The sequence below is a fragment of the Natrix helvetica genome, assembly GCF_964273705.1.
Source record: "Natrix helvetica genome assembly, chromosome: 7".
Lineage (NCBI taxonomy): Eukaryota > Metazoa > Chordata > Lepidosauria > Squamata > Natricidae > Natrix > Natrix helvetica.
This window is the reverse complement of record NC_138558.1, coordinates 8,178,010-8,192,632: the sequence shown is the minus strand read 5'-3', so window position 1 is coordinate 8,192,632 and position 14,623 is coordinate 8,178,010. Positions and strand designations below refer to the sequence as shown.

The window sequence follows — 14,623 nt, the reverse complement described above, 5'->3', positions numbered from 1 at the left end:
AGAGCTAGAAACCACAGAAGACATAGTTGGATTCCCAAGTAGAGTTCCTTGTTTTCTCAAAAACTCTTCTAGACAGCTGGAAACGGGCTTAAATGCGACTGATAATACTGGACGTAAATCATGTCCCAAATAGTAAATAACTCCCTCCCGATTTTATCCAGGCGTCTCTACAGTTTGCAGAGTGCCAGTGCATTATTCAGCGGCAGGAACAAGAAGTTATGCGCTACAAGCTTCAGCACACGTTAGACGTGAAAGTAAGTCTTCTGCTTCACCGATACTTTCGAAATATGTCAGAACCGTTACAGGTAGTCCTTGACTTAGAACAGTTTGTTTAGTGATGTTTTGGGGTTACGACGGCACCGGAAAAAAGTGACTTATGACCGTTTTTCACACTTACGCCCTCCCCCTCCACGCAGAATCCCCATGATCATGTGATCAAACTTCAGGTGCTTGTCAGCTGATTCGTATTTATGACGGTCACTCTCCCTCCAGCTCCTGCCAAACCAGCAATTCAGAAGTGGGTGACTGCAAGTAGCTAAATGGGTACCACTTCAGAAGGCAATTTAACAGGGAGATGAAAAGAGCGCCCAGCTGGGCATCCCCCTGGGCAAGGATCATATCACTGGCTAATCCTTCCTTCCAATCCAGAAGTGCTTTGGTACTCCCCACACAAATATTGCACAAATATAGTAGTAATATTGCACTTATTCAATATTTCGTGGTGGCGCAGTGGTTAGAATGCGGTATTGCAGGCTGACTCTGCCCGTTGCCAGGAGTTTGATCTACCCTACCTTATCCTATCCTATGCTATAATATAAGAGGGATGGCATAGTGATTAGAATGCAGTATTGCAGGTTAACTCTGCATTTCAACTGCCAGGAGTTCGATCCTGATCAGCTCAAGATTGACTCAGCCTTCCATCTTTCCGAGGTCAGTAAAATGGGGACCCAAATTGTTGGGCTGTAGAGCACCATGAAGCGGTATATAACTCTCCCTTTGATTATGAAAGGGAAATATACAAAGAAAATTAAGTACATATTAACACATCTGCTAACTGCAGCTAGAATAGCATTTGCCCAATGCTGGAAACAAAATAATACCCCCTCAGATGAATTAGTGATAAAAAAAAACCTTTGGATTGTGCAGAGATGGACAAATTAACACTGAAATTAAAAGGTAAAGAAGAGTCAGAATATTATGAAATTTGGAACAATTGGTACAAATGACTGCAAAACAAGAATAAAATTAATTAAGCCGAAAAACAATATATATAAATATATATATAGAACTGTGTATAAAGGTGTGTAAATATAGAAGTGAAATATAATATACATGCACAGATATGATGACATAACAATGTTGTTATAATGACAGTAAGGTGTTGTAGAAGGGAAAAAATAATTTAAAAATCTGCTACCAGAAGCGGTATATAAATCTAAATGCTATTCTTCCCAAATATAAATTCCAGAAGTGATACCCCCAAAAGACCCTATTTTCCTCTTTAAATAAAACAATCAACTTAGCCATTCCTGCTTTATCTTCCTTGCTGTGGAAATAATGTGTATTTCTATTTGCACCTAGTAATCTTTGTGAGCTGTCACCATGTTTATTCACAAGATTTATGGTATTCTTTCAAATCCTTTGGCCTTACTGAAAGAAGTGTGTGTGTGTGTGTGTGTGTGTGTGTGTGTTGTATTTGTGCTGATAAATAAATAAAGGGAGATCAGCTAGCCATACCCTTACTGGGATTTGAACCTGGGATGTGTTACATATTAGGCAGATTTGTTAGCCACTACACCACAGGCTCTCCTCCTTTATCAGCTAAGCCAGGGAAATAGGTATGTATTTGTGTTACAACCCCTGGTATGCCCAAATATGGGAGGGAGCTCACTCCTCCCTCTTTCTGTCCTTCGGCTCATCACAGAAAACCATGCAGGCAGAAACCCATATTTTTATTTTTAATGTTGCCTTTTTTTATATTTGTGCTGATAAATAAATAAAGGGAGACTAGTATGGATCCATTTCAAGCTATTTAGCTCTCATCAGCTAGCCATACCCTTACTGCGTACAACACAAATATAAAAAGGCAACATTAAAAATAAAAATATGGGTTTTCTGCCTGGATGGTTTTCTGTGATGAGCGAAAGGACAGAAAGAGGGAGGAGTGAGCTCCCTCCCATATTTGGGCATACCAGGGGTTGTAACACAAATACACACACACACACACACACACACACACACACACACACATATATGAAACTTTGATCTTGGTTTTGTTGATTAGAAAGATTGGGTGTTATAGAAATGGCTAGTTATATATGAATGGGTTAAAGCAAAAACGTTGAGGCTGGAATGTGTTTACCGTGTACTGTGCTAGGAAGAGCTGGATGTCAATGCCCGCTTTGCTTTCTTTTTCTCTTCCCTCTTCTATCTCACGCCCCCTTTTCTTATGTTCTTTACTTCTTTGCATTTTATATAATAAAAACAAAAATGAGAATAATAATAATAATAAAGTCTAAGTGCTGTTGCTATTGCTATTCATAAACATCTCCTCTCCCCAAGGAGCTGCAGGGACCAGGGCACGCTGTGGGTTCCTCCTCACTGAAGCAGCGCTATTCATCCTTGCCTCACTCATCCAGCGCACCGTCATGTCAAACGTTCGCAGGCCACATCTCTCATGTAAGTACTGTGTCTGCTCTGGAAGATGAAACATTCAGGGGTGGGATTCAAAAATGGTAGCAACCGGTTCTCTGCCCAGTTGCTGGGTGGGCGTGACCTACTCGGCCTCCTGCACCATGGGGGGGGGGGGAGTTTCGCCCTCCACACACTCTGGAGGCTTCCCTCGAGCGTCTAGGAGGGTCAAAACGGCCTCTCCCAGGCCCCAGAGGCGCTCCAGAGCCTGGAAACGGGCCCATTTAGAAACTTTTGGGAGGCTCGTTTTTCAGCCTCCCCAGGCTCCGGAGGCTTCCCTTGAGTTCCGGGAGGGTGAAAATGGCCTCCCCTAGGCTCCGGAAGCCAGAAACGGGTCCATTTCTGGAACTTCCGGGAGGCCTGTTTTTCACCCTCAAAGACCCTCCATGCAGGCCCTGCATTTATCTGGCATCCAAAGCGAGCCGTGTGGAGACTCCTGGGAGGGGCGGGAGGGGCGTGGCCAGCCAGTCCTTGCAACTACCAGTTCAGCAAACTAGATGTAAAATTAGCATCCAGTTCGCATGAACCTGTCCGAACTGGCTGAATCCCATTTCCGGACACATTATGGCAGCCATCTTAACTCTATTCCTCCGTTTCCTATCCAGCTCTGGTCTGGGCTGCCTCTTGTCTCTCCCCCACCTTCCTCTTTCTGGAATGTGCTCCCTTTTTTCTTAGGAAAGTACCTTTTCTGTTGCTAAGCGAAGTATTTGCTACACAAATTTTGCCCCATTTAATGACTTTTCTTAAGCTGCAGTTGTTAAGTGACTCATTGCAGATGTTAAGTACAGGTTTTAAGTCTGACAAATCAGCCATTAGAAGAAATACAGACACAAAAACCATCTATAGACTATACAAAAGATACTACCACTTTTATAGTCGTTGACTTACCACAGTTCACGAAGGGACCACTCAAAGTTACAACGGCACTAAAGAAAAGTGACTTGTGACCATTTTTCACACTTACGACCATGGCCTCATTTTTCACACTTACGACCATGGCCTCATTTTTCACACTTACGACCATGGCCTCATGGTCATGTGATCAGATTTCAGATTTCGGACCACTGATTCATACTTACGATGGTTGCAGTGTCCCGGAGTCATGCGATCCCATTTTGTGACCTTCTGACAAGCAAAGGCAATGGGGAAGCCCAGATTCACTTAGCAACCATGTTATTAATTTAACTGCTTCAGTAATTCTAACTTAATGAATATGGCCGAGAAACGTCGTAAAATGGGACAAAACTCACTTAACAAATTTCTGACTTTTTAGCAACAGAAATGCTGGGCTCAGTTGTGGTCATACAATACAATACAATAGTAGAGTTGGAAGGGAGGTCTTCTAGTCCAACCCCCTGCCTAGGCAGGAAACCCTATACATTGAGGACTACCTGTAATTATAAACAGGGAATTATCTTCTTTAGATCTGTGCTACTATGAACTTGGAGTTCCTAAGGGGATAAATAGTACCGTGCTTTGACCCCCAAAATAAGTGCTTGGCCTTATTTTTGGGGAGGTCTTATTATTTTTGAGGTGCAGGAGGCCCCTTAACCTCGGTCCCCGGCCTGCAGATCAGCTGATCCAGAGAGGGCCAGAAGTTCTGTCTCTGTTTCTGGCACGCTCTTGCCAGCCCTACCATCACTGGGCCTGCTGCTCTTTTTGCGGCCACAACTAAGAGAAGGGTTTGCAGGACCTGCCTCCATGAGGCCGTTCTGGATGGCAGGTGCCCGTGGGGTGTGTGGGGCATGTCCCCCCTCTCCCCCTCCAGGAAATATCAGGGACTGGCTGTGCATGCATGCAAATATTTTAGGGGAGGGCTTATTTTAGCGCATGCGCTCAAAAGCCCGATGGAGTTTATTATCCATGGAGGTCTTATTTTTGGGGAAACAGGATATGCAACTACATAGTTGGTCAGATCTCCAGATTCCTATAGAAAATACTTGATGAAACCCTAAACTTTTTCTTGTCACTATCAGGGGAAATAGTTGTCAACTCATAAAGTTGCCATGGTGAGGAAAGGGGGGGGGGAGGGAAGCGCATTGCACGCATACCTTCGGCTAGAGTCAGATCTTAAGTTACTACAGCAGGCTTGGGAGGGGGCATCTCGTTGGAGAATGTGATTTATGACACAGACCGAGGGGAGGGAAGGAACAGGAGTAAAGTTCCACCATAATTCAAATGAGGCTTAGATCTGACTGCATTAGGGTATTGCCGAAATGGTGCTTCTAATAAATGACTGGTTTTCTTTCGAAACTTGGCTCGAGGCTCATGAATCAATCAGGGCATCTTTCGGAAACCTGACAATAGTGCTTTAGGGAAGAGGGCCTTTGTACTTGTGTGTTTCACCAGTCCTCACGAGTCTTTTCAAAACCCATCTTTCCATACAGATGCCATCCAAGCTTAAGTACGCCAAGGAGGATCCGCTGCGAGATTTGAAACAACTCCTTCAAGAGCTACGGAGTACCATTGATGAAATACCTTCTGCAATTCTCCCCAAAACAGAAAGTGACAGCGATCCTGAGTTGAGCAGTACGCTGTAAGGATATGCAAAATATTGGTAACTTCTGTGTTTAGGATTCTCATTTTGGAAATGAGTGGTCTATAGGCAAAGGGGATATCCTTTGCCAAAGATAATCACAGACATCAATGGACATCTCACCTATGCTGAGTTTGTGTGAATCCATTGAGATTAAATTTTCCAAATTGAGCTCGGTCTGTCTTTACTTCCTGGACACGCCCATGTTGTTCTTCTTAGCAACAGTTGAAGGATGACTTGCCATTGGGATGTTTTTGCAATGCCCTAGTATTTTTCATGGGTCTCTCAGCCAAGTACAGGTAGTCCTCGGCTTACAACAGTTCATTTAGTGACCGTTGAAAGTTACGACACTGGAAAAAGTGACCGATAACCATTTTTCATACTTATAACTGTTGCGGCATCCCTATAGTCATGTGATCAAAATTCAGGTGCTTGGCAACTGACTCATATTTATGACGGTTGCAGCATCCCATACGATCATTTTTTATGACCGCCTGACAAGCGAAGTCGAGAGCCAAGGTGGCGCAGTGGTGAGAGTGCAGTACTGCAGGCTACTTCTGCTGACTGCCTGCAATTTGGCAGTTCAAATCTCACCAGGCTCAAGGTTGACTCAGCCTTCCACCCTTCCGAGGTGGGTAAAATGAGGACCCAGATTGTTGGGGGAGGCAAGATGCTGACTCTGTAAACTGCTTAGAGAGGGCTGTAAAAGCACTGAGAAGTGGCATATAAGTCCAAGTGCTATTGCTAGTGCTAAAGTCAACGGGGGAATCAGATTGACTTAACACACCGTGTTACTAATTTAACAACTGCAATGATTCACTTAACAAATATGACCAAAAAAAAAGGCTCATAAAATGGCCCCAAAGCCACTTAACAAATGACTCACTTAGCAACAGAAATTCGGGGCTCTCTTGTGGTCGCAAGTCGAGGACTGCCTGTATTAACCAGATCCAAGCTTGCATAGCCTTCTGAGATAAATCAAGATAGCTAGGTGTTACATCCTACCAGGATGGATGGGTGGGTGGATGGAGGGAGGGAGGGAGAGAAAGGTACTGTATATTCACAAGCGCACAAACAAGGTTTAATAACCAAGATCTCCCTTTGAAGGAATTTTGGTGTCAGTGCTGAGAAACTCTCAAAACTGTGCGATCTACTTTCCACATTGAACAGAAATCTGGCTAGGTGAAGGCATGGTGTGATCCAATATAGGAGAAATTCATATTATCATACTGACGATAAGGGTGGTTTCATGGAACAGTTTGTTTAAACTTCTCAGATGAGTAGTAGCAGACCATGGAGTAGGGCAGGATTATCCAACATTGGCAACTTTAAGACCTGTGGACTTCAACTCCCAGAATTCCCATGATGACTGGGGAATTCTAGGGGATGAAGACCAGAAACTGCCAAGGTTGGACACCCCTGGAATAGAATAGGAGGTTGAACTTATATTTTCCATTATGCCTTGCCGGAAGCCATAGCAATGAATTCAGAGACAAAGCACCTGCACCACACAGAAAGTCAAGCTAAACCGAGAAAAGATGCAAATTCTGCTACCTGTGCATATATTACAGGTGTTCTACTCCTGTTGACAAGGAGTCTTGTGTTTCCATTTTTATAGCTGTGGGAAGTCATTTCAACCTATTATTTGCCTTTTGTCTACGTGGCCTACTTCCAGATGCTATTGGTCCTTGCTATTCAGTTTTTTTTCCCTCTTGCAGCAATAATTGAGGAAGGATCTTTTTATTAATTTGTATTATGCTAATCTTCTCTGTATCCTTCCAATTTTAGTATATGTGTTGCCGAAGCAAGCACAATATTTTATAATATAAAATGCAAGATTCCAAAAGAAAATAATAGGAAAAATAGAGGAGGGGAAAAGTGTAGAAAAGAGGGGGGGGGACAAAGAAAAGGCATTGACTTCCAACTATCTTTTCACTTTTTACTTTTACATAATAATAGAAACTAGCCATTTCTGTAACGACAAACCTATCTAATCAGTAAACCCCCAAATCCAACTTTCATTCCCCCCACCCACCTCGAGCACAAAGTCCAGAAGTGGTTTCCAAATGGAAACTAAAATAATTGTTGTTAGATTGGGTAATGGACAGGCACACACAGGCTAACAGTAACAACAGCTCTTTATTATAACACAACAAGTAAGAACAATCCAGCGAAAGTTCAGTCTGACAGCAGCCCTTTTATAAGGAGCTGTCAGACCCTTCAACGAATGAGATTAAACCTCTGTTCCCGCCGGAACAGAGGACCTTGGTGGAAACCATTATAGCTGAAGCTAGTATCTAACAATTGTGTTTTGTTCTTTGATCAAAGCAATCAATGTAGTCATTTTTGCTAACTCCCGTCAACTCTTGCAGCCATTCGTCCAAGGTGGGAATCAAAATGTCCTTCCGTTTTTGTGCATAAAGTAATCGTGGTGCCCACAACATATATAACATCAAAGTTCCAATCCCCCCCTCCAAGTCTTTTTAATTGGAGAAGGCTCTTGCTTGTTATTGATTGTTCCCTTTTGCGTCATTGTACATCTGTGACATCAGCTGGAGCTTGGACCGTTTTTGAATTAACTTTAGAGCAGGGGCATCAGACTCAAGGCCCATGGGCTGAATCTGGCCCCCGGGGTGCTTAAATCTGGCCCGTAGGGAAAGAGGGAAGGACCAGCCCGCCGTGCTTCTGCCAGCAAAAACGGAGCTCGGGAGGGGCCATTTTTGGCCGCGACAGCCTCCTGTCTCTGCCAGCAAAAACGGAGCCCAGGCAGAGGGCTAGCAAAACAAACTAAAAACAGAACAAAAGGAAAAATGTTTGCGAAAAATGGGAGAAATGAAATTTTGGATTTGAGGATTTGATAATTAGAGTTCTATGGGATGATGGTAATAATGTAGCTATTTTAGAGGAAGAGCTTGATGTAGTCTCTTTTATTTATATCAGTAGCAAAGGAAGTCAGAAGTCATTCTATTTCTTTCTTCTTTACTTGTTCTTTTTTTAAAAAAATCTTGCTTCCTGTCTTTCTCTTTCTTTTTGGTTTTCTTCTTGCCTCTTTAATTTGCATGCTTTTTAAAAAAAAAATCTGCAAACTTAGAAGAATGGAATGGAATAAAATAGAATAGAATAGATAATGGAGTGGAGTGGAATGGAATAGAGAGTGGAGTGGAGTGGAATGGAATGGAATGGAATGGAATAGAATAGAATAGAATAGAATAGAATAGAATAGAATAGATAGTGGAGTGGAGTGGAGTGGAGTGGAATGGAATAGAGAGTGGAGTGGAGTGGAATGGAATGGAATGGAATAGAATAGATAGTGGAGTGGAGTAGAATAGAATAGAATAGAATAGAATAGAATAGAATAGAATAGAATAGAGAATGGAGTGAAGTGGAATAGAATGGAGTGGAGTGGAATGGAATAGAATAGAATAGAGAATGGAGTGGAATGGCATAGAATAGAATAGAGAATGGAATGGAGTGGAGTGGAACAGAACAGAACAGAATAGATTAGAGCTGGAAGGAACCTCGGAGGTCTTCTAGTCCAGCCCCCTTCTCAAGCAGGAGAACCTGTACCATCTCAGACAAGTGACTGTCCAGTCTCTTCTTAAAAAACCTCCAGTGATGGAGTGCCCACGTTTCTGAAGGCAAAGCTGTTCCACTGGTTAATAACATTAGAAAAAGAAGAACACTGTCACTTCATGAGCATTGATCACCTCGCCATCTGCCTCCATCTCCTTGGAAAATTTGAGGTGTGGCTAAGCCTCTTGTTCCATGCACGTGTCTGTCCTTGCCCATCTCTATGCCATGCAAAGAAGAATACGGTGATTGGCTGGTGGGCTTTGCCCCACTATTGGACGAGTTTGGGGGAAGGGAAAACAAAGCCAAAGGAGTCCACCCATCACTTTCCTTCACTTGCCCCGCTTTATGCCAGTTTCGTTTTTGCTAACCGACATCTTGATACACTATGCTCTAATGAAGCTGCCACTCAGCCATGTTTCTTTTCCCAATCAGGAATCCCACTTTGCCTAAGACCGTTAATGACTACCCAGTGGTGGGTTTCAATTTTTTTTAGAACCTCTTCTGTAGGTGTGGCCTGCTTTGTGGGAGTGGCTTGCCAGCCATGTGACTGGGTCGGAGTGGCTTGCTGGCCATGTGACCGGGTGGGAGGAGTTGGCAGACATGTGACTGGGTGGGCATGGCCCAACTTGTAAAATGTGGTGGAACTCATTTAACAACGCTCTTGCTTAGCAACCAAAATGTTGGCTCAGGAACTCTGGCATTTGAAGTATGCAAGTCTTAAAGCTGTCAAGTTACAAGACCCTGGCACCGCTAACCCTTTAGAAAAAGAACCCCAGGGGTGTTCAAACTTGACAGCTTTAAGACTTATGGACTTCAACTCCCAGAATTCCTCCACCAGTCACGTTGGCTCAGGAACTCTGGCATTGAAGTGTGCAAGTCTTAAAGCTGTCAAGTTACAAGACCTTTGCACCCCTAACCCTTAAGAAAAATACACCAGGGGTGTTCAAACTTAACAGCTTTAAGACTTGTGGACTTCAACTCCCAGAATTCCTCCTTTCGCTCTTCATCTTGATGATGTGTGGACGGGCGGGGGAAGGGAACTGGAACCGGTTCTAAACAGCATTGTAGATTTGTGGAACCTCTTCTATAGAAGAGGTTAGAACTGGCAGGAACCCACCCCTGTGACTACCCAAAAACTGTGTAAATAATATGATGTATTACTTGGTGCCTGCATTTTTACCGCCCCATTCAGAGAATTCCCTAGCAGAGAAAACATGGACAGAAGATCATATGGCCCCTGCAGGTGAGGCTCTGAAATTTTGACCTGGAAGATCAAAATATTCTAATTGAGCCCGATAGGAGAAAATGTGTGTGTGTGTGGGTGTTTCTATTATTATTATTTCTAGCACTGCGTAAAGGGAGGCGGTGGCTAAGATGCTGAGCTTGTCGATCAGAAGTCAGCAGTTCAGCGGTTCAAATCCCTAGTGCCGCATAACGGAGTGAGCTCCTGTTACTTGTCCCAGCTTCTGTCAATTTAGCAGTTTGAAGCACGTAAAAATGCAAGTAGAAAAATAGGAGCCACCTTTGGTGGGAAGGTAACAGCGTTCCATTCACCTGATTAAACATTCATGCCGGCCACATGACCACGGAGATGTCTCCGGACAGCGCTGGCTCTTCGGCTTTGAAACAGAGATGAGCACCGCCCCATAGAGTCGGGAACGACTAGCACATATGTGCAAGGGGAACCTTTACCTTTTAGCACTGCATATTTTTTATGTATTTTTATGGGTGTATCAAGCATCTTTGAACCTTCATGACCTATCCAGAATGCAGTTAGAGAGACAATTTAAAAAAAAAAACATTCTCTTTAGCCTTCCCTTGTCCCACGTTAAGATTACAGTTCTGGATACTGTGGCTTCCTTGGTGCTCTCTGAGCATGATGGTTTTCTTGCAGACATTTCATTACCAAACTCAGCTAGCCCTGAGGATGTTACCTAGTTTGGTAATAAAACTTCTGAAAGTGACAGACAGAGAGCACCTAGGACCCCACAGTTCAACCTTGAGCTTTGAATGTTCTTTTGTCACAGTTATAGATACATCCAGGTGTGGGTTTCGGCAGCCACTACTGCTGGTTCAGTTGTGGGCAAGTTGCGTATGTGCTTCATGTACAATAGTCGTGCATACACAGTACAATAAAAAAAAATTCTGCGCATGCGCAGAGCCAAAAAACAAGATGGCAATGCCAATGGCGCCAACTGGAGTTTGTGGGTGTGGTAGACTTGGGTCACTGCCGGTTCCAACGACCCAGGCCACCAAACCACTACCAGTTCAGCCGAACTGGGCCAAACCAGTAAGAAACCACCACTGGATACATCTCACACTCTTTCTAAGATAGTAGAATTTCTCCCCCAATGAAAGGAAAGCTTGTTCCAGAAATATTTCCCCCAAAATGATCCATTTTAAGGAAGCATCATTCCCCAGGCAAAGACAAAAAATTATAAAATTCTCCACTACCAAGTCTATTTTATTCTAAAATGGAAAATTCAGAAACATCTTGCTGTGCAGTGCTTTTAGCATCTGGTCCCTGCTGGTTAAAGAAATAATTAGGGAAAGGAAACTGTCTTGGTTAAAGACATTCTAAGCAAGATTCTTTCAGAAACTGGCTTGGTTTGGTTCAGATTTTTTTTTACAACCAGGAGACTGGACCAGTCCTGGGATTCCATGAACATCCTCATTTTCCTCAAAGGAGCTTCTTTGATTGTTTTGTCATCGTTATCATACGTTGATTTCATCAATAATAACCTTCTTTGATGGCTTTCACAGAGTTCTGTCTCTCGATACAGGGAGTCTGCGGTCAGAGACTTACCTTCAGAGGTGACCAGGGGGCAAGAAGCATATAGCAGGTGAGAAGTGATGCTTGATTTGGTCCTTTGACATGGCAAAGGCATCGCCTTGTCCTTAAGGGTAGAATTCTAACATGGCTACCTCGTTGTTGGAAGAAACGTCCATCTGGTACAGTTTGAAGCCAGGAGAAAGGCCCAGGAGACAAAATGGAGGCTGGGGGTTGATTGGAAAGAGGGTGCTGTCAGGTTTCCAAAAAATGCCCTAATTGATTCATGAGTCTCGGGCCAAACTTCAAAAGAAAATTAGTCATTTATTAGGAGATTTATTTTGGCAAGATCTTTTTACAGTCAGATCTTAGCCTTATTTGAATTATAGCTGAAGTTTACCCCTATTCCTTCCCTCCCCTCAGTCTGCATCATAAATCACATTCCCTAATGAGGTGCACCCTTCCGTCGACTCCTCGACTTACAACCATTCATTTAGTGACCAAAGTTAAAATGGCACAGAAAAAAGTGTCTTATGACTGTTTTTTCCTATTTACGACCATTGCTGTCAGGTTTCCGAAAGATGCCCTAATTGATTCATGAGCCTTGAGCCAAGTTTCAAAAGAAAAACAGTCATTTATTAGGAGCACCATTTTGGCAATACCTATTGCAGTCAGATCTGAGCCTCATTTGAATTATGGCTGAACTTTACCCCTGTTCCTTCCCTCCCCTCAGTCTGTATCATAAATCACATTCTCCAATGAGGTGCACCCCTCCGAAGTCTGCTGCGGTAATCTGAGATCCGACTCTAGCCGAAAGTATTCCATGAATGTGCTCCCCTTCCCTTTCCTCACTTTTTTTCAGTGCCGTTGTAACTTCAAATGGTTGTAAGCCGGGGACTACCTCCAATTATTTATTTTGATTATAATGTTGGGCCGTATTCCACATCTCGTATGTGGCTCTTGAGTAACAGAGAGACAACTGGGATTTCTTTTTTGTTTTATTCACAGGGATGCCTTAACCTTACATACTGCAGATCTTGAAGGTCAAGAATCAACTTTCCCTTTTACATCCAGTGGTGAGCTTCCTCTTGGACATTAAATGAGGGAACCAGAGGTGCTATTCAACCAGTTCGAACCAGTTCACCCAAACTGGGAGTGGAAATCGCAGGTGGGAACTTGGAGGTTAATCTGTGTCCTCAGGATCACCTGAGTAGCACTTCTCAGGGCCCAGAGCACCACTCAGGTGACCCTGAGGACAGAGATAAACCTCCAAGTGGCCTCAACGATCCTCTAAAACAGGGGTGTCCAAACTTGGCAACTTTAAGACTTGTGGACTTCAATTCCCAGAATTCCCCAGCCAGCAGAGCTGGCTGGGGAATTCTGGGAGTTGAAGTCCACAAGTCTTAAAGTTGCCAAGTTTGGACATCCCTGCTCTAAAAGGATGCAAATGACCAGCTGTCTGCAAGGTGTATAAATCCTTCCATTCCCCACCATCCAGTCAGAGCTGAAGAAGCTTCTTGGATGAGGAGCTAAAGGTCTTCACAAGAAAAAAAAAACCAGAAAATCCAGTTGCCTCTTGAAAAAGCCCCTTTGGGACAACCATGTCCTGGATGGCTGAGAATCTCTACAGACTTTTAGCTATACAATTTGGGATGAAGACCCTTGGAATGGTGTGGGAGGAAGAAGGGATTTCCAGAGGGGAAAGAAATTGCAGACTGCAGGAACCATTTGCACCCCTCAGGGGACCCTGAGGACAGAGATAAACCTCCAAGGGCTTCAACGACCCTCTAAATGGATGCAAATGACCAGCAGTCTGCAAGGAGTATAAATCCTTCCATTCCGCACCATCCAGTCAGAGATGAAGAAGCTTCTTGGATGAGAAGCGAAACGTCTTTAAAAAAAATAAAAAAGTCCAGTTGCCTCCTGAAAAAGCATCTTTGGGACAACCATGAACTGGACGGCTGAGAATCTCCGCAGACATTTTCTTACGGAAGTACAATGTCAGCATGGGAAATCGTGGCTCACGTTTGTAAAAGAAAAAGAAGGCAAAAAAACACACCTTGGGGTCTCTTGAAACACTCCCTTTTAGAATAGAATAGAATAGAATAGAATAGAATAGAATAGAATAGAATAACAGAGTTGGAAGGGACCTCGGAGGTCTTCTAGTCCAACCCCCTGCTTAGGCAGGAGACCCTACACCACTTCAGACAAATTGTTAGAATAGAATAGAATAGAATAGAATAGAATAGAACAGAACAGAACAGAACAGAACAGAATAGAAAAACAGAGTTGGAAGGGACCTTGGAGATCTTCTAGTCCAACCCCCTGTTTGGGCAGGAAACCCTACAGCACTTCAGACAAATGGTTATCCAACATCTTAAAAGCCTCCAGTGTTGGGGCATTCAGAACCTCTGGAGGCAAGTTATTCCACTGATTAATTGTTCTAACTGTCAGGACATTTCTCCTCAGTTCTAAGTTGCTTCTCTCCAGGTTGCTTTTAACGCCCCTTGTCTTTGCTCCCTGTAGTGTCCCAACTCTCCGCTCGCTATACCTCTTCCAAGAAACCCTCTTTTGAGGACCGATACAAAGATAGGTCTCCTGTGCACTCCTTGCTAACGGCTCCTTTGGATGACCTTAAGGCGGCTCCTGCACCTTGCTTCGAACGACGGTCCAGTCTGAAGAAGAACACCTCCCCCCCAGAAGCCACAACTACGACCACCAGTCGAAGTAAGTCTGCAAAGTAATCACAAAGGATCTTTATGGACACCATCAGCTCTTCCTGTGTGAGACCGTGAGCGCCCCCGATAATACTCATATGGGCGTGTGGGCACCGGCCCCTGACATGTCCCGGTGGCAATTAGGTCACGGCCTGGTAGTAGGCCACGGCCCACTTGTTGGGGACCCCTAATCTAGTGGGACTAAGAAGAAGGGACTTCTCTGTGGTGGCTCCCTCCCTGTAGAGTATCTACCCTGCGGGAATAAGACTGGTCCACGCTGTGACACTCTTTCAAAAGACTCTATGGTTTTGTTCAACAGCCCTGGGGAGCCCAGAG

At 43.8% G+C, this 14,623-nt stretch overlaps 1 protein-coding gene and 1 long non-coding RNA gene across 8 annotated transcripts in view; one reads left to right on the top strand and one right to left on the bottom strand.

Annotated features, from left to right (window-relative positions):
* The window catches only part of LOC309395858, a 29,589-nt gene extending 17,727 nt beyond the window's left edge, over positions 1-11,862 (bottom strand). Inside the window, exon 1 of the long non-coding RNA XR_014175994.1 lies at positions 11,607-11,862. This is a non-coding gene — a long non-coding RNA (uncharacterized lncRNA). The remainder of the gene's footprint in view (positions 1-11,606) is intronic.
* The window catches only part of CCDC158 (coiled-coil domain containing 158), a 63,073-nt gene that overhangs the window by 41,611 nt on the left and 6,839 nt on the right, over positions 1-14,623 (top strand). For 6 of the 7 annotated variants that reach the window (XM_081960349.1, XM_081960350.1, XM_081960354.1 and 3 more), the window contains 7 exons: positions 162-254; positions 2,563-2,679; positions 5,079-5,227; positions 9,993-10,043; positions 11,584-11,643; positions 12,579-12,646; positions 14,097-14,297. In XM_081960349.1, the coding sequence (XP_081816475.1) occupies positions 162-254; positions 2,563-2,679; positions 5,079-5,227; positions 9,993-10,043; positions 11,584-11,643; positions 12,579-12,646; positions 14,097-14,297 (739 nt within the window). The remainder of the gene's footprint in view (positions 1-161; positions 255-2,562; positions 2,680-5,078; positions 5,228-9,992; positions 10,044-11,583; positions 11,644-12,578; positions 12,647-14,096; positions 14,298-14,623) is intronic. The other variant, XM_081960353.1, reaches the window with a different exon arrangement.